The sequence below is a fragment of the Lepidochelys kempii genome, chromosome 2 (assembly GCF_965140285.1).
Source record: "Lepidochelys kempii isolate rLepKem1 chromosome 2, rLepKem1.hap1, whole genome shotgun sequence".
Classification (NCBI taxonomy): domain Eukaryota; kingdom Metazoa; phylum Chordata; order Testudines; family Cheloniidae; genus Lepidochelys; species Lepidochelys kempii.
In genome coordinates, this window is record NC_136381.1 from 169108540 (window position 1) to 169129497 (window position 20958).

Consider the following 20958-nt stretch of genomic DNA (forward strand, 5'->3'; position numbering starts at 1 on the left):
GTCTGTCTTTGGACTAATGTGATCCTTACACATGAGAACCCTCTGTTGCAGATATTAGACCACAGCCCATGATATTCTTATCTTGAAGAGATGAACTATTGTAACATCAAAGGCATATGGAGTAAAAATTTTCAAAAGCACCCAAGTCATTTTGGATACATCTACACAAACCTCAGCAGTGAGCCTCCAAGCTTGGGTCAGCAGAGTCAGGCTCATACTGCTGTGCTAAAAATAGCTGTGCAGACAGCACTTTTAAGTTGCAGCTCAGATCCTGAAGCCCACCACCTTCCCTTGACTTCAGACCCCAAGTTCTAGCCTGAGCCATGTCTACTCAGCTACTTTTGGTGCAGTAGCATGGGGATCACTGCTGTGGGCTGTGTAGACATATCCTTAGGAGCCTAAGTCCCTTGGAACTTTGGAACCTATGTTCCCATAAAACTTAGACTCTTAAGTGACTTAGATGCTTCTGAAAATTTGGACCATGGTACAATCTTACTGCTCCCAGATGATTCTAGGTCCTATTGTCCTCAATCACAGAGTCTGGTGTGAAAAAGAATTTTGATCTGTTCACTTATCTTTTTAGGCACAGTATTTGTACAGCACAAAAAGTTGTCCCAGTGCTGTTATGCATTGAAGGGGGTGGCTCTGTATTTGTGTAATCCTGGAATGATTTTATTCAGCCCATGCACATAGTTACTGTTACAAGTTCCATAACACAGTGAACATTTTTACTTCTAAAACAGAGGCTTTGGAAAATATAAAGCTCCAAAGACTAGTAAAGCCAATAAAATACTTGCATTGCCCTGTGGTCTTAGATAAGTGCCTTGGTAAAAGTAGTATCAGGGGTTACATATTTATTCTCTCTCAAATGATGCTACATGAGATCTGTTCAATTTACAAGTCAAAAGATTACTAATTCTAACTTCCAGCACTACAAACTCAGCCAAAGACCTCAAAACTGAGCTGTGTTTTTATGGCCTCCTAAAGGATCTCCAAAGTTTCTGTTATAGCATTTAGCTGACAATTTTATTGGCAATTCAGGAGACAGAACATAATCAAAGAACACTCCTGTGGCAGCTACAGCAATTGCTCACATGGAAGACTAATACTAGCAAAGGATTTATGCATTCTTAGCTTCATCCAATTACCAACAGGATTGAGAACAGTATGACCAGTCAGCTTTCCAAGAACCATCAGAACACAGTTTGGGAACTTCTATTTGTTAGTGCTAAACAAGAAAGCCGGAGCCACAAATCAGTGGCAATCTGTTGCCCAAACACTTTGCTAGATGGTGCAGTGTTAATTATAGAGCTGTCTTTTGGGTGAGATACAAGACCAAGTTCTGGATCCCTTGGGTATCTAACAGTCCCATACAACTTTTTGCAGTAGTTGGGGGTATTTGATCTGGTATCTTGGCTAACCTCCAAGCAGCTAAACTTGCATACCAACTCCATAGTATCAATAGAATAAGCTGTTCCTTACCTCCATTCTTAAACTGTTATGCATCACGGCCAGGATTAGAACTTGGGGTTCCCTGATTTCCATTTCTGTGCTTAAAATCATACCCTTCATAAGGAGTCACAGAAGCAGAGTTGCCCATGAAACTAGTGAGAAAACCCACCCTGAGGCCTCAGTCCTGCCACCCTCTGTTGCATTGGTTTGGGAAATGAGGGGAAAGAACATAGGGGCTCCCTAAATCTTCCTTCCCCACCCCCCACAAACAGCAGGGCAGGATCCATCCTCAGCGTCTGACTGAACTCCCATTGACTTCAGCGAAAGCTGGAGCAGGCCCTCAACATACAGGAGTACATCCTGCTGCAGATCTACTGGTTCCACAATGCAAAGCGAGAGTGCAGGAACTTCCATGAGGACAGTGTTTGGGTTCTACTGGGATAAACATCTAGGACAACAAAATATATGGGGCAGAACTATGATCAGTAATTGGGTTACCTATCCATCTAGCGCCAAAAAGTTCAGGAAGTAAGCACTTGCTCCTCTTACCTTGTAAATGATATAACGCAAGTTTAAGTTCTGGGCAATCACTGCAATCATGGTATACAATTCCAGCGCTGGGAGAGAACAAAGTTCCTTCACTGCCAGAGAAATGTTGCCATTTTCAGGAAGCGTCAGCAAGAGACTAAGAATTTCTTCGTCACATCTTCCAGCTAAAGCTACTGCAAGGGCACTGTAGAGTAACTTTTGTAAGAGTACATGGATTAAAATGTATCCTGCCTGAAATGTATCAAGATTTTTTTTTTTTAGAATACACTGTAAATGTGTGTCTCATAACATAAATAACTGTATTTATAACAGCTACCAATTGAACTGGAAGACAGAGTTACATATTTGTTAAGATGACATGCTTGAACTTTATACTATATGGGCATCTAAACAAAAAATACATTTCTCATTACTATTTATTTTCATTTATAAAGATGTTCATCATTCAGTTAACAGGCACCATCCCTTGATCTGGGCAGGCATACTTAACACTGAAAATTCATAGAAAAAATGTCATATACATTTCATAAAAATATACTTCTTTTGTGATAGCACCTAAAAACCACAACAAGGATTGACATATCAACACAAAATTACTCAGGATCATTAAGTCCAAAGCTGATTGTGAAGAGTTACATAGGGATCTTACTAATCTGGGTGACTGGGAGATAAAATGGCACATAACATTCAATGTTAATAAGTGCAAAATAATGCACATTGGAAAAAATAATTCCAATTCTACATGCACAACGATGGGGTCTAAATTAGCTGGTACCACACAAGAAAGATCTTGGACTCATTTTGGGGAGTTCTCTGAAAACATCCACTCAGTGGGCACTGGCCATCAAGAAAGCGAACAGAATCTTAGGAAAGGGATAGATAATAAAACAGAAAATACCATAATGCTACCATGGTATGCCCACACCTCAAATACTTGCATACAGTTCTAGTTGCCCCATCTCAAAAAAAAAAAAGAGATATTAGAATTCAAAAAGGTGTGGAGAAAGACAATGAAAATAGTTAGGGATATTTAACAGATTCCATATGAAGAAAGATTAGAAAGATTGGGACTGTTCAACTGAGAAAAGAGATGAGTAAGGGGGGAAATGATAGATCTCCATAAAATAATGAATGGTATTGAGAAAGTGAATAGGAAAGTGTTATTTACCCCTTCACATATTACAAGAACTAGGGGTCATCTGATTAAATTAATAGACAGCAAGTTTAAAAGAAACTCAGCGCACACACAACCTGTGGAACTTGTTGCAATGGGATGTGGTGAAGGCCAAAAGTATAACTGGATTCGAAAGAGACTTGGATAAGTTCATGATTGGTCCATCAATGGCTACTAGCCAAGATGGTCCGGGATGCAACCCCATACTCCATACATCCCAAAACCTCCAGCTGCCAGAAGCTGGAACTGGATCACTCCATAATTACTCTTTCTGTTCACTCTCTCTGGCCACTGTTGGAAGACAGGATACTGGGCTAGATGGGACATTGGTCTGACCATTATGTTTATCTAATGTATGTCTACACAGCACACTAAGTTGGGGTTTTGACTCAGGCTTGAGCCCAAGTCCCCCTTCCACTCACACACAAATCTGTCTGACTTGGGTCAGCAAGCACTTCGGTCCCAGGTCCTAGGATCCTGTTTGGGGCAAGGGGTTCAGAGTCCAAATGCCTCTGTGACTTGGGTCCAAGTCCTGTCATTTTGCAGTGCAGATGCAGCTCAAGCAGCAGACCTGCATCATACAGTCTGCATAGTGCAGTAAGGGTAAGTTAAGATGGCTGAGAGACCAAGGTCCAGCAATTGTAAACCCAGGTTTACAATGCAGTGTGGACACTTAAACTTGGGCTTCAAAACAACGAGTACATGAGCCCAGAACCCACAGACCCGGGTTTACAATGCAGTGTAGGTACACCCAAAGACCGAGAGAGCTTACACAAAAATTTAGAAAATACACATCATATGAACAGACAAATACGGCAATGTGAGGATAGGACAAGAAAACAATAAAAACAGCTGCATTTCTTTAATTTAGTAGTGAATAGTACCATCCAGTAGTACAGAAGATGACTCATCCCTCCACAAATATAGGAGATCAATGACAAATCCTGCCAGCCCAGATACATCACCAAACCCCTCAGACACCTTCCTCCTCTAATGCCCAGGAGAAAAGACAGCTCTTGTAGTGAGTTCAGAGGAACAACAAATCCAAGGATCTGAGAGACAGAGAAGGAACAGGAGTTCCAGGGTCAGGAGGTCTTTGCTGAACACAGAGCTTGAAACTCCATGTTCACGAGGAGGGAATTGTCCCTGGAGCATCTCTGTTAATTGTATCAATGGTAGTGTCACACAGGGACACTTGGAGGCAGATGGTTCCTCAATAATCGGATCCCAAAGTATAGCTGGATGAAAAGTCATTGATGAAAAATGCAGTTTATTGAAATTATAATATATTGTGGGAAACGTCATTTCAACAAAAGTTTCAAAAGGAAAAAGTCAAAAGGGTTCATTTTGACTATTCTTTTCAATTTAGTTTATATTATATTAAAATGTTACTGCTAAAGATATTTACTCTTAAATAGATAATATCTATAATTATTATATTTACTATTTTAATATACTATACATGTAAAATAAATGTTTCTACACTATCAAAAGAAACCATGTTGATTGTTCCAAATCCAACTATTTAGGAATTTTTGTTTCACAGGATTTTTTTCTTCAAAAATCTTCCGTGGAACAGAAATTCTGGTTCCTAACCAGCTCTATCCCAAGCCGCTTCAGGCTTTATCTAACAGGTTAAAACCAACCCTATGAACTCTTTCTGGAAATTCAAAAGTAGTGCAGTTTTCTGGGCAATAGTTTTATGCACTGTTCACATAAAAGGCCACTCATTAAGTGAGCAGCCAGTCTAGGTTAGATTCAGTTTCTGAATGGCCGTTTAAAATAAAGTACCATAAAGCACATCACTGTAGTCTAGTCTTGAGGCGAGACAAAAGCATGAATAAGTGTAGCAAGGTTCGTATTCATAAAACGTGGTCAAACTGCCCCCCACAACTGCAAATGAAAAAAATGCTTTCATAGCTATGTCCACAACATACCATTTACATAACAGGAGATGCATACATTGCATCTGAAATATATACTTCCATGCTGTGCAAAAGTAAAAATGTATTATGTCCCATACACATTGGGTGTGTCTACGTACTTTTTTTTTTAACACAAGCAAATGTTTGTATGAACATGCAAATGTGGCATTTGCTTGCATATCAGGGTGTGCCCACAATATTTGCAGACATAAGAGACCACATTTGAAAATTCAGCTCCATAGCATTATTATTTCAAGAGAATAGGGATATAAAAGTTTACTGTCAAATTCCTCTTTTACTGAATCCCTTCCAGGTATCTTGTCTACATTTACTGCTAACAAAGTAATGAAATAGCAATAATAGCAATTATTAACATTGACAAAGGAACAGAAGCCACCTATAAGTAAAGTTAAGCTTGTTGTGTGAAAGAATTCAAACTGAGAACTGCCATTCTAGTAGTCAAAAGAAAAGGAGTACTTGTGGCACCTTAGAGACTAACCAATTTGAGCATGAGCTTTCGTGAGCTACAGCTCACTTCATCGGATGCATCCGATGAAGTGAGCTGTAGCTCACGAAAGCTCATGCTCAAATAAATTGCTTAGTCTCTAAGGTGCCACAAGTACTCCTTTTCTTTTTGCGAATACAGACTAACACGGCTGTTACTCTGAAATCTAGTAGTCAATCTTTCTACGGACAAAACCTTAAGCTTCCTCTGATTGTAGAGCATCAGTGACATCCAGTGGCTGCTTGATTGATCTGATCAGTTTCAATCAAGTACCAAAATACCAATTCATTTCCAACACACACACACACGCGCGCACACACAGAGGAAAGAACACCTGTAGTTAGCTTCCCCATTTATGATTCATACTGGACAAAGGAGAGTTAATACTACTCCAAGCTTCAGAGATGGAATTGGTCACAGTCATCGGAAACAGAGACAATGACATCAAGGCTCTTGGGGGAGTAGCACATCACAGGAGCACAAGACAGTGATCTGCTCTCCTCATTACAAATCAGAGCTATGTGGGGTGCAGTACAATTTCCCCATGGAGATTATGGGCTTTCCAGAATGTCCTGGTGGTAAAAGGACAACCTTTTGTAGATAAAAATGGGTGAAACTCCACTGAACCCAATGGAGCTGTGCCTATTTCCAGAGAATTTGTCCCTGTCCTGCCTCCACCCCATCAACTGAAAGCTGAAACTTTTTGCCCATTATAGGAGAGAATAGGAAATTAACTATTCAGGAAGGTGAAACCTTGAAGTTTCCAGAAGACTATACAATGCCTCAGGGGGTTAGCTGCTAGTATCAGAGGGTTTTCTCATTGGGCTCTTAATGCTTTATTTTGAATTTCCCAAACAAAAACAATCTTCCATATAAAAAAATGGCAAATGAAAACATAGGAGGCCCACATACCTAACAAATCTTGTTCATTTCTACACCAGCTAAAAGAAGCTGGAAAGCATTTTTATAGGTCAATATGTTAATCCAGCATCCCATTTCTCGCCTTGTACCTTGGACTGTGAGAAATTGGCTTCCAAGAGGGTGTTGATAGTCTCCTCAGAAATGTTGACTAAAGAACGAAGGTCCCGAGCCAGCTCAGGAACATTATGCACACAGTCTTTGATTTTCACATCTGCAATGCAGGAAAACATGGATTGCCGATTTCCCACCACACTGCTTTAATTGGGGGTCAGCAGGCAGCCCTCCATTTCCTCGCAGATCTATGCTATGGGGGCAGGAAAGGGCTGAGTGCTGTTTCCAAGGCATGCTATTCTCTTTCCTACCAATCCTAAGGGATTGGAGGGATTCGAGATCCACAGGCAGAGAAGGGTGGCAGGATGGTTACTCCATTGGAGCATACACCATTCCCCACAACTGGTTTGGGAAGAAGGCACCTTAAATTACCAAAGGCAGTTTTCAATCAGTTAATCTGTCTTCTCTCTCTGCAGTTTGGATCTCCCCTTTCAGAATGATTCCAAGAGCATGTGACTGGAGCAGCCCTTGGCAGCCTAGTTTCCACAGAAACTATACTGACCTGGGGCCAGTGGCAACAGGTGGGCCAGGGAGATAGTGAGGAGGAACAGATCCCAAATTATTCATAAGACACCAATACAATGTCACCTTAGTACTTTCCCTAAGCAGCATTCTTTTTACTTAGTTATGTTCTCTCTCTTGCCTCGTGAACAAATGTACCTCAGTGATCTCCAAAACAGCACTGTAGTTTATGTTAGCTCCTGTAAAGAAACCATGTGCTCACCATTTGGCGGACTGAAGTTACTGACAAAAGCTACCACTGGATTTCCTGACAAAGGTGCCTCTAGGTTTCCAGCCAACCTGAAATGACAACACTAGTTTTACAAGCAGCCACTTCCAAGTAGTTCATTTTACCATAGGTTAAGCTTACTAAGTACAGGTCTTATCATGGACTACTGAAGTAACATTAATGAAGCAAAAGGTTAATCCTAAGGACCAGATTAGTCCTGATGCTTATACATGTGAGCTGTTAGAGATGGAGAGAGGGGCAACAAGCCTTCCTACTATGCACACACACTGCCTGGGCAGGGATAATCACACTTCTTACCCGTGGGGGAGTTATGAGAGGAGATGATTCATGAGATTCTCCATTATTAAGTTGTATGAAAATAAACCAGATGAAAAAGCACTGGTCTAGCAGTTTCTCATCTCCATGACTTTCAGTACATGGCCTAAAAAAATAGGTGACATGAGTCAATGGTCTAGAGGTACAGCAGCTTCTGGCCACAGACTCTTCTTAATGGCACTAATGGACTTAAGTCCTTCAGGTAGATTTTGAAAACATGGTCTTCTGGATGGAAACTGAGAGGACAGTAAAGTTTTACCCTTCTACAGGCAACTGGTTTAAAGAATCTCCAAGGTTTCCAGTAGAGTTTCATTTACCTTTTAGTTAACAATAGTATTTGCTACTCTCTCGGGTGGCTGCACAGCAGCACTGTTTAACGGACAGAATAAAAATCTAAGACGACTTAGAGCTCAATACTGTGAGGTGCCAAGCATGCCTGTGAGTTTTTGTGCACGCTCAACTTGAATTGACCTGAATATTTAGCACATTGCACAAGACTCTCAGCACATCATAGGATCAAGCCTTGAAAAATGGAAGTTAGCGAAGAACCCAAAAATGTGGATGCTTATTTGAACTGTCTGGCGTAGAGGTAAAATAAAAGAATTTTCAGTCAGGAGTCAAGTCAGTAACTATTGCTGCAGTATTGTTGATACCACTAATGACTACACAGTAACTTTTTTGTTTGTTTGAAAACTTCCAGCATGTTTTGATAAACAGGGATTTTGATCATCATGGATCAGTAGTACATATTGCTATTGGGATCTCACCAATCTCCAATGAACCTGGATCTTAGATTGTTAACCAAACATTAGGTGAGCAGAGGTTAAACTGTAATTGTGCAAACTTTTTATGAATACATACGGAACGATATCACTGTGACTAAAAAAAGTAATGCATAGCAGAACAACATGGCAGTGAAAACTAAAGGCTTTACGTTTGCATGTGTTTCTGGATGTTCTCAAAGGTGAGTTGACATTCACAGCTGCCGTAGGTGGTATTTTGTAATGCTCTCTGGAAGCTCTCCAAGGTACTGGACAGCTTCCTGTTTACATATAAACGGTTCCCACACTCCCCTTCATTGGAAGCTGACAACATTGTTTCAATATCCTGCAAAAGATAGCAACCATAGTTAAATTTACATGCTGTGTATTTATTTGCTTGAAATAACAGGCCTAAAATGCTAAATGTTGTGTAGTTTCTGGTTAACTTTGTTTAAAAATAAACACAAATCAAAATGTAGATAGATAATGATTTATTAAATACCTGCAACCAGGTGCCCCCACCCCCTTGCATCATGACCTGTGTACTGTTATCGCTGTTTTTCCTTTTATCTAACTATTCTTTGTCAAGCTAGGACATTTCTTTTTGGCCTTTTGTACATGTGCTTTGTGTAGGTGGGTGACTGGTGTTATAGAGACTGGGAAAGAGAGAGAGGAAAAAAATCAAGAGATACATGGTCTCTGAGCAAAATTCTACTCTCAGATTCATCAGATGGCTCCCAACTCTGTCTACTCGCCTTACCTACTCAGAACTTCCATGTACATCAACAAGAGCTCTGAGTAGACCAAGTGCAAAATATCAGAGCAGGGAGCCAAAACTGAGGAAAGGAAAACTTTATAGTAAAAAAAGGTACATTTAACATGTTGGTGGTGTCTGATGATTTGGTTCTCCTCTCACTGAAGTCAATGGCAAAACTCTCATTGACTTCAGTGGAGCAAGACTGAGCACTGAATGGGGCTCTAGATGCTACATTGTTGGTCTTCTGATTACGAGTTTTGCCAAACTTCAGAACTGTTGTAGATACAGAGATCAATCTCTCTTGGCAGCACAGTTAATTGTACTCTGGGTATTATTTTAGCCCAGATGCTTCTGGCTGGGGGATTGGTTTGTATTTTGTTTGGATTTTTTTCCCTTGTCCTTATAAATTTTTAGTGCTGTGAAAGCACCTGCAATACCAATTGCTGTTTGGTACCCAATGGCAGTCTAGTTATTCTGTTTATGGCTTTCAACACTTGTCAGCATATATTATGTGATTCCCTCTCGGTATCACTATCAAGTGTGGCAGAACAACATCCCTTAAAAACCCTGATTATACACAAGCATGGTGATTGATTTTTCAGGCAGTAGAAAAAAAAAAAGAAGGAAAATACTTATGGAGTAATTTTCCAGTGTGAAATTTAAAGCATGACAAAAGGATGTTGGCAGGATTAGAAATTGTTCAAACCTGATACTGCTCATGAACCAAATTGATTCCTTCAATGGCAGAAAGGAGGAAACACCTTGTTAGGTCATCCTTACAGCTCGTAAAAGCACAGAGAAGGTTGCTGATGACAGTCGGGTTGTCTGTAAGAGAAAACACACAGGCTGAATCAGTGAAAAAGATCACTCTAAACATGATTCCCTGTCAGAAGTGCCAACAGCATTGAGAAGGGTTAGGAGTGAGGAAAGAAGTTTTAAAAGTAAGGGCAGGAAAATATTTTGTGGTACAACTGCTAAGTATTATTTCTAGAGATAGTCATTGCACAGGCTACATGGGAGAAAAGGGTATGTTACCCTTACACCAACTGTATGGTGGTCCTATACCATCCTGAGCAATTCCCAAGGGCAATCAGGCCTGGTGCAGAACCAGAGCTCAAGGACTTAGTGACAGTTTCATGAAAGCAAGACACAGAGACAGTCAGGAGTTTTAAGTTTACTTACGCCCTCCAATGACCTCTCCATCTCTGTCTCATCTAACATAAGATACTTGTCTTCACTTTCAAGGCCACACACCGTCAATCCCCACCCTATAATTTCTATTTTGCCATCAAGCTGTCAATTTTTGCCTCTGATTATGCCAACCTCCACTGCCTAGCTATAATATTTTCAAGAAAGCATCTTTGTGCTTCCTCCCATGATGTCCCTTGTGCTTGGGAGAAGTTCCCTGTAAACATCTGCTATTTGCTACCTTATTATCCTCCTTCAAATCCCTCCTCAAAACTCTCCTTTGCTGTGATGCTTACAAAAAACTTGAGAAAGTTTCACAGGTGTGATCAGACCACTGCCCGTCATGCTGACCAATACTGTCTCACTGTTCATTTATACTCCCCACATCTGTCTGTATCCACCTGGTGTCTCTTATCTCACATTTAGACTATAAGTTCTTTGGTGCAGAGACCATCTTTTTGTTCTCTGTTTGTACAGCACCTAGCACAGTGGGGTTCTGATCCATGATTGGGGCTCCTAGGTGTTATGATCATACAAATAAGTAACAATATTTTTCACTCTGAGCAGCTCTCTGGGACCCTCATCATCCTGTTTCCCTATGGTGAGACCTTAAGGTTACTGTATCCCCAGGGCAGCAGTAACTCCCACAACACAATTGCAAGTGGAGGGAAGGGCCAGTATGTTGGATGCTTTGCAGTAGAGAGATAATCCTAGGGATCAGTCATGAAAGGGATCTTCCATCATTCCTACCCGATCCCCTGGAGGAGCAATCTTTACACAAATGGTACGCCATCATATCCAGAGCAAACAGCTCCATTCCGCTGCCTTCAGTAGGTTTGTACATGTGACAGTGAGGAGAGACTTTGGCCCTACAGCTGCCCTACGGTTAACAGAACAAAATCCAGCTGCCTCACAGAGCTGGATTGGTCCACCAGTTAACAGGAAAAAAGACAGACTAATAAAAATTCATTCCTGTCATTAAATCTGCTGACCTTACACTGAATACACATAGGAGAGAAATGGTGGGGCAAATTGTATCTAGTCACTTTTCAGAGCAGTCTTTTTAAATTCAGATTCATTCAAAACCGGCAGGGCAAATTTAGGTGACTAGTTGAGCTAGGCAACTCTGCAGAAAATGAGCACATCTGATTACCTTTTGTGTATCTTACGTAGAGTTCTGTGTGGTTTCACTTGACTCAGAAGACTTAAAGTAACCAAATAGTACAAAGATCAAGACAGACAGACAGACATAAACCCCTATGTAAGAGCTAAATAAGTGACCTGATTTTCAGAGGTCAGTGGGATCTTCTGGGTGCTCAGTACATCTGAAAACCATAACTTATTTATGGGTGGAATTTTCAAAACCACTCAGTGTTGGCTTAACTCTGATCTCATTGTGAGTTTTACTCCATTAGGTGGTTGGAGCAGAGTTAGGCTAACACTGACCACTTCTGAAAATCCACCCCCACCCCAATCCAGGGAGCCTAAATATGGATTTAGGAATCTAACTTAAGGCATCCATTTGTGAGGCATTTTGTTATACTAGGCCTTCTGAGTCAAATTGTTTTCAGATGCCTCTCAACTTCATTCTGAGGCTTGAGACCATCCAAGTGAATTTATCGCTATTACACATGAATGCCCTGAGCACAGTCTTAGCAACACAGCAACAACATGAATAATAGACCCATCCTGCCAATAGTTATTATTACAGCAACCAACCTGAAAGGATTGTAAATACACTCAAAGCCATAATCTGCACCTTCTGTAGCAGTTGGGCATTAGCAGGGCTTAAATGCTTCTGGAAACCCTGGCACATCTCAGAGACTCTAAGGAAAAATAATAGGATACCATCACTTTTATGATGACAGAATCAGAGAATAGCTTCAATAAGGCCTGCACACACTATTACAAAGATCAGCGGGCCTGATTCTCATTGCAGTTACACATCACTCCTGATTTACAACAATGTGAACCAGATCAGAATGAGGCCAAGGGGTGGTGGCACACTATCTTCAGATGTTAGTAGGAATGTTAAGTCTTTAAATGCTAACTACTTTTCTTGTGTTGGCTATAGATTGTTTCCCCTGGCCCCTTTCCTTCTTCTCATTTCTAAAACAATTCAATCTCAATATAAATCAGTCTGATTTTCAGAGATGCTGAGCACCTCGCTTTGACTTGACTGCCAGCACTGTTCAGCACCTCTGAACAAAAATCAGACCTGGACAATGATTTTAAAAATAAGCCAACCTTCCAATATTTACCTTTGTTCTTTTAGTGGACCTTGTCGCCAATACTCAGCCAAGTTAACCAACTGTCTGGCATACTTTTCATATGATGATAAAGGTTTGAAAATCAAGTCAAAGTCATGCATCATCCTTAGTATCCTGTTTTCCAACTGGGCCATGTCAGCTACATCAGAAGTTCCATTAGCAAAGAATGCCATAACTGTTTGGAGTAAGGCTCTTGGGGAATTCACTTGCTGATCAGCACTTAAATGCAGCAACTCTATCCAAGGATTAGTTCTATTTAATGAGTCCTCAATAATTGTTTCCCAGATGTACGGTTCCTTCTGCTGGTAAGTTATATTTTGGTTCATAAGACTGGCAAAAAGTGACCACAGGTTGAAGCTTCCTCCAGAAACATTCTTCATTAACTTGAATGATTCCATAGTGACTTCTAAAACTTTAAGAAAGTCATCTTGGTTGTCTGCATAAGTCAGCAGCAGATTTAAGTCACGTTCACCTAAGTGATTTTTCCAGAAAGCTCCCAGAAAGAGATCAGCTACAGCTCTGATAGAAGCTTTTATTGCTGTAATGTTTCCTTTGCCCAAATAAGTAATCATCTCCTGAATTCTCTCCCATTTTTCTTCATTTATTGGATCATGAGTAAAATTTAGTCTAGAAGTTAAATGTATTTTACTAATAATATCATTAATTGGTACAAAAAAATCAAGAAGATCTTCTATTAGACTGGCAGTATCATCAGATGAGTTTATGCTTGCTCTGGTAACAATTGCAACAAGTCTTTCCAATTCTGCAGAATAATTCTGCCCATTTGCTAAAAACTCAGCAATTTCACCTGCAATATCATTTAAACCACTGAGTTTGCTCAGATTTGCGACCAATCTGGTTGATATGTTTGCAGTTCCAGAGCCATATGATCTGAAAAGCTTATCTCGAATAGACAAGTACGTCAAATCAAGAAATGCTTTCCCCAAATCTGCCACTTGATGGTGGCTTGAAAGCAGAATCTCTGCAGTCTCAGTTTCAGTTAACTCTTCTATTGCATCATGAACAGCTCTTTGGAGGTCTGAATAGACCATCTCAATGTAGTCTAAGTTTTCCGTAGCATTTGAGTTGATAGATAGTTCCAAACAGCTAGCTACCTTTTCTGAAGCTTTCTTGGACAATGTCAAAAACTTAACAATGACTTCTACTATTTTTGCTAGCTTTACAAATTCATTGCTTTCCCACAACAATGAGCCCAAATCAACAGCAAGCTCTGGAAAGGGGTTGCGAGTATAGTTAGCTCCACCGCTCCACAAGATGAGATCAAGTAATGTCTCTGTAGTTTCTATTATCTGCCTATTTTTCAAAGGAAACACCTTATCCACAGAGGCCAACAGTTCTGTTAAATTAGCAAGCACCATTTCTCGAAAAGTAGGATAGCTAACTAGGAAATCCTTGAAATGGTTGTTAAAAAAATTCATGAGGTTTCCCATTTCTGCAGAAGTTTGCCGCATAAATTGAAGAGTTCTAGAAAGATCTCTAATCAGCTGGGCAAAGTCACCAGGATTACTTGTATTAAATAACACCTGATTCACAAAAGTAAACAGTTCATAGTTACTTCTGCTGCCATTTTTTACAGAAAAATCTTTAAACAGAACATTAAACAAATCCCTCATAAACTTAAGTCCTTTTGCACTCTCAAAATGAAATGTCCCATTTTCAGATATGGTTCCATCCTTGATTAGGTCATACATATTTTCTTTCAACCCATCAACTTCTTCCTTTAGATTAACAGACTGATCCAAGTTTAGTGGAGTTCCAATATCATCTTTGGGGAATATCCTGCAACAGAAATATTGCTGATTGGGATGATGCAAATTATCATTACTGTAAGACTAGTTTAGGAAAATATGGAGTATTACTACAAAATAGAAAGATTACCAGTAAGCTATAATATGATTAATGTTTGGCTGTGGACTCTGGTCATCCAAAGGGACATTCTGGTTGCCCGATCAGGCCTTTTGGAAGATGCCATAACAGGCATCTCAACAATGGAAAAACCCGATACTCAGTATTTTATAAATTAGTACAAAAAATGTAGAGGTTTTGGGATAATAAAGAGAAGAAAATGGTGGCTAGGGGGTGGGGAAAGAAATTGGTGAAGTACTATTAATAAAACTATTACCCAAAATTGTCTAGCCACTTTGTGATATTGATTAGATATTGTGGACCTCATTCATAACTGATTTATTCCAGTTTGACACGAGTGTAACTTCATTTCAGTCAACAGCCAGATTACCCCAACAAACTGAAGTCAACAGAGTTACAATGACATAAAACTGGAGGAGTTGTTATTTAGGCTATTGTATTTTACTTCTATTATGATGTTAGAGCAGAATCCTTTTAATATTCTGTGTTATGCAAGCAGGGGACGGGGGGGGACGCTTTCCACATTTTCAAATTAAATTTTTAATCACAACTTGAATTATTGATGCCAGAAACTTTAAATTTGGATTATTATTCACTGAAGAAAAAAGCAATTCAAAACTTGAGGAAAAACTGGTGCAATAACTTTTAAGATACAAACATTTAAAGTTGGGAAAAATCCACAAGCACGTATTTTTTAGTTGTTTGGTTGTGAAATCAAACTCAAGAAATTCAAAGTTTAACTTTTTAACATTAATTTGGCTATATTAACATATGGAATTTTCTGTTCTTTATTGTTTTGGTAAATTCATACTTTACTATCTTACTCAGTTTTAGATGTTACAATGTACATACTGAAATACAGAGGATGTGAAATGGATTTAAGTGTTGCCTCCACTTTTATCATGTGTGTGCTCGATTTTCCAGTTTTAATAGTGCATTGATAGCAGCTTTGGGATTATTTTAATTTGTACAAAAATAATTCCTCAAAACTTCAGTGATTCAATTATTCTGCACAAAATTCCATGAAAGTTCATAACTCAAGACTCCTTGCACTGGTATAGGAACAGTTAATTTTTTAATTAATTTGAATTTTAAGCTGAAACCATTTGAAGTATAGAATTTAAGAGGCATGTTCTATGTTTGGTCACCTCGAAGGCAACGTAGGTTACTTTCAAGTATTTCCATATTATTTGGTGCAGCAATCCCATACCATTTAAAAATCAGTCCCTTTTTTCAGAGCAATACCATTTTTACAAGGTACAAAACAGTGCCTTGAAATGTTTTGCACTATCATTCTTTCCAAATTGTGTATCCTAAAATCCAAAACTGTTACAGAAATTTAAATAAATAAAATAATAGCCCTGATCCATTAAATATAGTTTTGGTCCCAGATGTGGGTTTACTCACAGGTTCAGTTCTAAAGTAGAAGTATAATAAAATGTATAACCAAATTGTCACTAATATACAGTAACCCTGTCTCTAAATGTATTTGGACACAAAGTTAATAGACAAACACACTCACCTCATTTCTGCAATTATATCCTTATGTAAGTTTTTTAATAAGACAAACATTTTATTGCTATAATGTCCTCCAGAAGATGGAAAGATTATCTGTAAAAATTCTTTTATCATCTCCATTGTCCTGTTTTGGAATGAGGCGATCTGTTTTCCATTATTTTCATATTGTGCATCATCAAAAAACAAATCAATGAAGTCCATTATCTGAAGGTCTGTGTCATTTAAGTTCAGTACCTCTTCTTCAGTAGTGAGGTCAGAGATCATGTTAAGCAGACTGTTCTGTAAAATTGTGTGAGCAACATGAACGTTATTCAGCTTTTCCCCACTAAGAAGATCAGTAACAAATGAAATATCAATGTGATCTTCTTTAGAGCCATTTCTGAAGAGCTCCAAAAATTCAGTGATACCTTTGATAATCAGAACTATGTCATCAGAGGACTTTTCATTGGCCATAAGAACAACTAGTGCATTTATTATTTTAGAGAAATTTTTATTAGTGTACTCATGTAGCCAGTCTCTCGCAACTTCTTGAAAGTCCTCAAAGCTTCTTAGTAGAGTTTCTAGAGATGATGAATTAAATTGTTTCAATAAACTAGCAAGTGCCAATGAACATTTTTTTCTGGCTGCTGCACTTAGTAATTGAATTTCTTTGTCTATCACAGAAAGTAAGTTCGGAACACTAAAATTGACTAATAAATCTTGTATGCATCTCTCTCTATCAAGCCAAAGGGCCTCAAAGTTACCAATCAAACTATTATTTCTACTCAAAGCTGATAATGCTGTAAGCACCATGTAGGTTTGGTTTCCAAAAGGAGACAGTGTGAGAAGAGGCTGGGCTGCAGAAAAAAAATAAGACAGGACATCTTCATTATTCAGCGCTCCAGATATTTCATTGGCCATGCTTTTTAAATGAGTAAGAAGAGTCTTTGTAATAGACATTCCTGTGCTTCTATCCAAGTTTAGAGCATGATACAGATCTGCTAACTGTTCAAAAATAGCTTTGGCCATAGCCATCTCTGTTGATGTCATATTGTTTAGTGCTTCTATGAGCTCTAAAGCAGCTTGTCTCTTCGGTGTGGAAGAGCAATAGACTGCAATGGTACTACTATTTCCAAAAGCCATAACATATACTGATAGCTTATTCCAAAATCCCAGTAGCTGTTTCAGAGCCAAACTATTTATGTTGTGGATCTCAGAAAGCTTCAGAAGAATGGAGTTCCACTCATTGAGCTGATGAAAGAAGCAAGTCGCTTTGTAAGTGATCTCCCTCCGATAATCTTCATTAGAACATAGGGCATGTCCCCCTGGAGTTGTCAGCTTGAACTGCTCAAGTACATCAGCAATTGTGTTGTAAATAGATGAAAAATTTCTGTGTGCATTTAAGTTACAAGTCCTTAAAGCTGGGTCATTCTGAGGTGACTCCGTGGTGAGGTTCCAGCAGATAACTGCAGTCAGACAACTCAAAGCCCTTGCAGATTCCTGAGGCATATCAGCTACTACCTCCAGTAACTCTAGAAGGTGATCTATTTTATTGGATAAATCTTCCTTGGTACATATTGACATGTTTGCTTCCTGAGTTAATGTGAAAGTGTACACTTCTATTAGGGTATCAGTGATGTTTTTGTGATCCAAACGCTGTATAAGACTGATAGCATCAGGAAGAAGGTAAAGCACCTGTAATATATCATCAAGCTCAGTCTCTTTAAATAATTGAGTCATTTGCCATAAGTTGGTCAAGTTCCAAGAACATGAATTGTTCTCAAAGGAATCTAACCAGCCTGTCAACTTGTCCAGAACAGAATTCTCAATGTACACAGTTTTGATCTTTTTAAAGAAATGATGCAGGCTTTTTCGGATTTGTTTGAGTTGATCTATTAAGAATTCTAGATCTTCATTCTCAGTGTTTTTCACCAAAGTTGCCGTATGCTTTGGAAACCCTTTATCACCTGATCGTATCAGAAAATTGGTAAGGTTATAAGACTTTAAGATGTTTAGTGCCTTCCTTACTAGTTCCACATTGAGGTCTGCTGCTTTCATCCATGTATTCAGAGTTAAGTTTTGCAAACTTTGCATATTGTGAGGCAAGTGTGACATAAAGTAACTAATCAGATTTTGAAAGGACTTCTTTAGGAAGCTCATATTTTTGTCTTGTGGAAGAGCTTCAAATGCATTTAGAAGATTTACAGTGTCCAGAGGAGATGAGCTATTTTGTAGGGATTCAGAAGTTATATTCTTGAGAAAAAAATGAATTCCTCTCAAAAGTGCTACTGAAGAAGGCTGGAGACTCTGAGTCAAATTAAGGACTTCTCTTGATTTCTTGATAGCTCCAGTGATTAATTTAGTGAAATACATCTGTTCTGAGTCAGATGTATATGGTGAGAATCTCATTAAGTCTTTGACAATTGACTGAATTTGGCCCCTTGACACATTCAAAAGAGTAAAGATAAAGTCATGGGTCTGTCCATCTTTTGCAGAAAATGTAGGAAGAACTTTTAAAATGTTTGCTAGAATGCTGAAACAAACATCTGCACAATGTGCAACAGAACCATTGAGTAAGCATGGAGGTTCTATGAGGTTAAAAGTAATGTTAACAATGTCCAGGGTATTCTTTAAGCTAGTATCAGTCTCATTAATGCTTCCCAGAAACGTCAACAAAAATAAAACACGTTTTGCATTCTCAAGGTGGGAGTAAGTGATGTATTTCTCACTGAGGCTACTGATAATATGTATCCATCTATTACAGCCCTCTACTACATTCACTATGTTATCCGAGGTCAGAAGAGGATTAAGATGAGACAGAACACATATCTGTGAAACATTTTTCTCTTTCAAAATATCTTCCAAAACTAACTTGGTAACATTCTGGAAAATGATCATACAAGACAATAGATATTTATCTTGGGATATATTTTTAAGGAATCCAGCAGTCTCTCTTAGGTCAGTGAGAACAGTTCCAAATTCTTCCGCAGAAAGTGTTAGAATATCTGAAAGTGAATACCCATTGAAATCTACACGTGTATCTCTATATTCCACTTTAGAACTCAATGGAAAGAAAACATCAAACCAGGAATCCAAAAACTCCCTGCTAACGTTAACCTTCAATAGAGATTTCTGCAATTTGACAGTTGCATTTTCCATTGTTTGAAAAACTTCCTCTAAATTCTCTCTTTTAATTGAGCTGATAACATTAATTATGTTGCTAAGTTTACTTATGAGACCACTTAGAGTCTCAAAGTATTTCCATTCATTTACGTTATAAGCGTCTGTTATTATTTTCAGTAGATGTATTGCTGATGTAGTTTCAGCACTGATTGTAAATGTTGTATTGCACAGTTCAGCATGGGTGATATTTTCAAGGCCTTCAGTAAGGTGGTTCAGCCCATTCTGAAGATAACTGAAAAAATTTAAATCCAACCCCAGTATTTCAGACATTTCTTCCAAAATCTCTGTCCACATCTGAAGCCAGGTAGTGGTGCAATGCATGGCAAAAGGCACATTTACCTCACTTTTGAAGTTTGATGTATTTGACAGAACTCTGACCAATGGAACTACAAGTGAGTTGTAAACATCTCTTATTTGCCTCACAGAAAGAATGCTAGGTGTATACCAATCAGCACATTCATTATTTAACAAGCTTTCTGCTGAGATGTCAAAAAGTTGTTTCAAATACTGAAAGGCAGTTCTATGAAGCTCTGTCTCTCTAAATATAGTTTTAAGGTTGCCCAGAGTACTGTATACCACTTCTATCTCTTGTTTCCCTTTCTGTGCTAGAGACTGGGCCTGGAGTTCTACATAGTTGTAAACTGTTGCTAACTTTTCACAGAGAGGTTTCTGGGTGAGACCCTGGAGGAGATGTATAGCTTCAGACAGAAAGTCAAAAACCTCACTCATGTTTTGGAAATCATGTTGAATTAGAAGAGATGAAATGTCTTTTGAGATCTTCTGGAAGAATGTTAGCACAGAATTATTGCTCTGGGTACTTAACTGATCAATGTTTTGGTGGACAAAGAAAAGCATTTGAATAAGTGAGGCTGCATTACTGTCCCCTACCTCTGGGATGTTTTGGTAGAAATCAGACACAATTTTCCCTATGTCTTGTACTTTGAATACAGAAGTTGTATTTGAGACTAGAACAGAAGAGACATTTCTCATAGCATGAATGGTGCTGAGAGCAGCAGTGAAATGTTCTTGAGTCAACACTCCAACCTCATAGAGATTCCTTATGAATTTTTCACTGAAGTCGTTTACATAATCTATGTCAAGAAAAGTGAATTCAGGCCACTCCGTAAGGATTTTCTGGAAGAATTGCAAACTTTCATTAAGGACTTTTTGATTTTCCTGAAGCAAAGATATTCTAATTTTAGATAACTTCTGCAGCATCTCTATTGCTTCCATTGGACTTCTAAACATCCTATGGTCATGTTGATCCAAGACTTTTTTTACTACTTGCCAAAATACTTCCAGCTGCTCACTCTGCCAGAGCATTGTAAGAAGTTGATAATTCTCTAGTAGTTCATTATCGAGTTCAGAAAATATATGAACATCTGTAGCATCTGCCTTCATATTGGCAGAACTGTTAAGCCACATAATTGCATTAGTCAAGGCTATTTCTGTTATGGACTGGAAGTCTTTGAGGCTTGAGGAGGCTGAAGAACCAGGCGTCAACATTTTTTGTATGAATTCTGAAACTTGTAGAATGAAGACCAACTCCTGCTCCTCAAGAACTTTTATGTTCTTTTCCCTCTTCAAAAGCTCTTTGACAGATGTCAAGATCCTGTAACATTAATTGAGATTTTTTTTCAAATTAGTCACCTATAGGAAAGTTACATCCCAAACCAGTTAAATGTAATGGTTTATCATACATTAGAACATAG

The 20958-nt window shown here is 38.7% G+C and overlaps 1 protein-coding gene across 1 annotated transcript in view; it reads right to left on the bottom strand.

Moving 5' to 3' along the window:
- Positions 1-20752, bottom strand: part of ABCA13 (ATP binding cassette subfamily A member 13) — a 227009-nt gene extending 206257 nt beyond the window's left edge. The window contains exons 1-9 of the mRNA XM_073329650.2: positions 18936-20752; positions 16089-18719; positions 12671-14479; positions 12129-12235; positions 9928-10046; positions 8638-8810; positions 7362-7438; positions 6616-6737; positions 2002-2196 (exon numbers count right to left, since the gene is read on the bottom strand). Coding sequence (XP_073185751.2) covers positions 2002-2196; positions 6616-6737; positions 7362-7438; positions 8638-8810; positions 9928-10046; positions 12129-12235; positions 12671-14479; positions 16089-18719; positions 18936-20752 — 7050 coding nt within the window. The remainder of the gene's footprint in view (positions 1-2001; positions 2197-6615; positions 6738-7361; positions 7439-8637; positions 8811-9927; positions 10047-12128; positions 12236-12670; positions 14480-16088; positions 18720-18935) is intronic.
- Between the last annotated feature and the right edge of the window lie 206 nt (positions 20753-20958).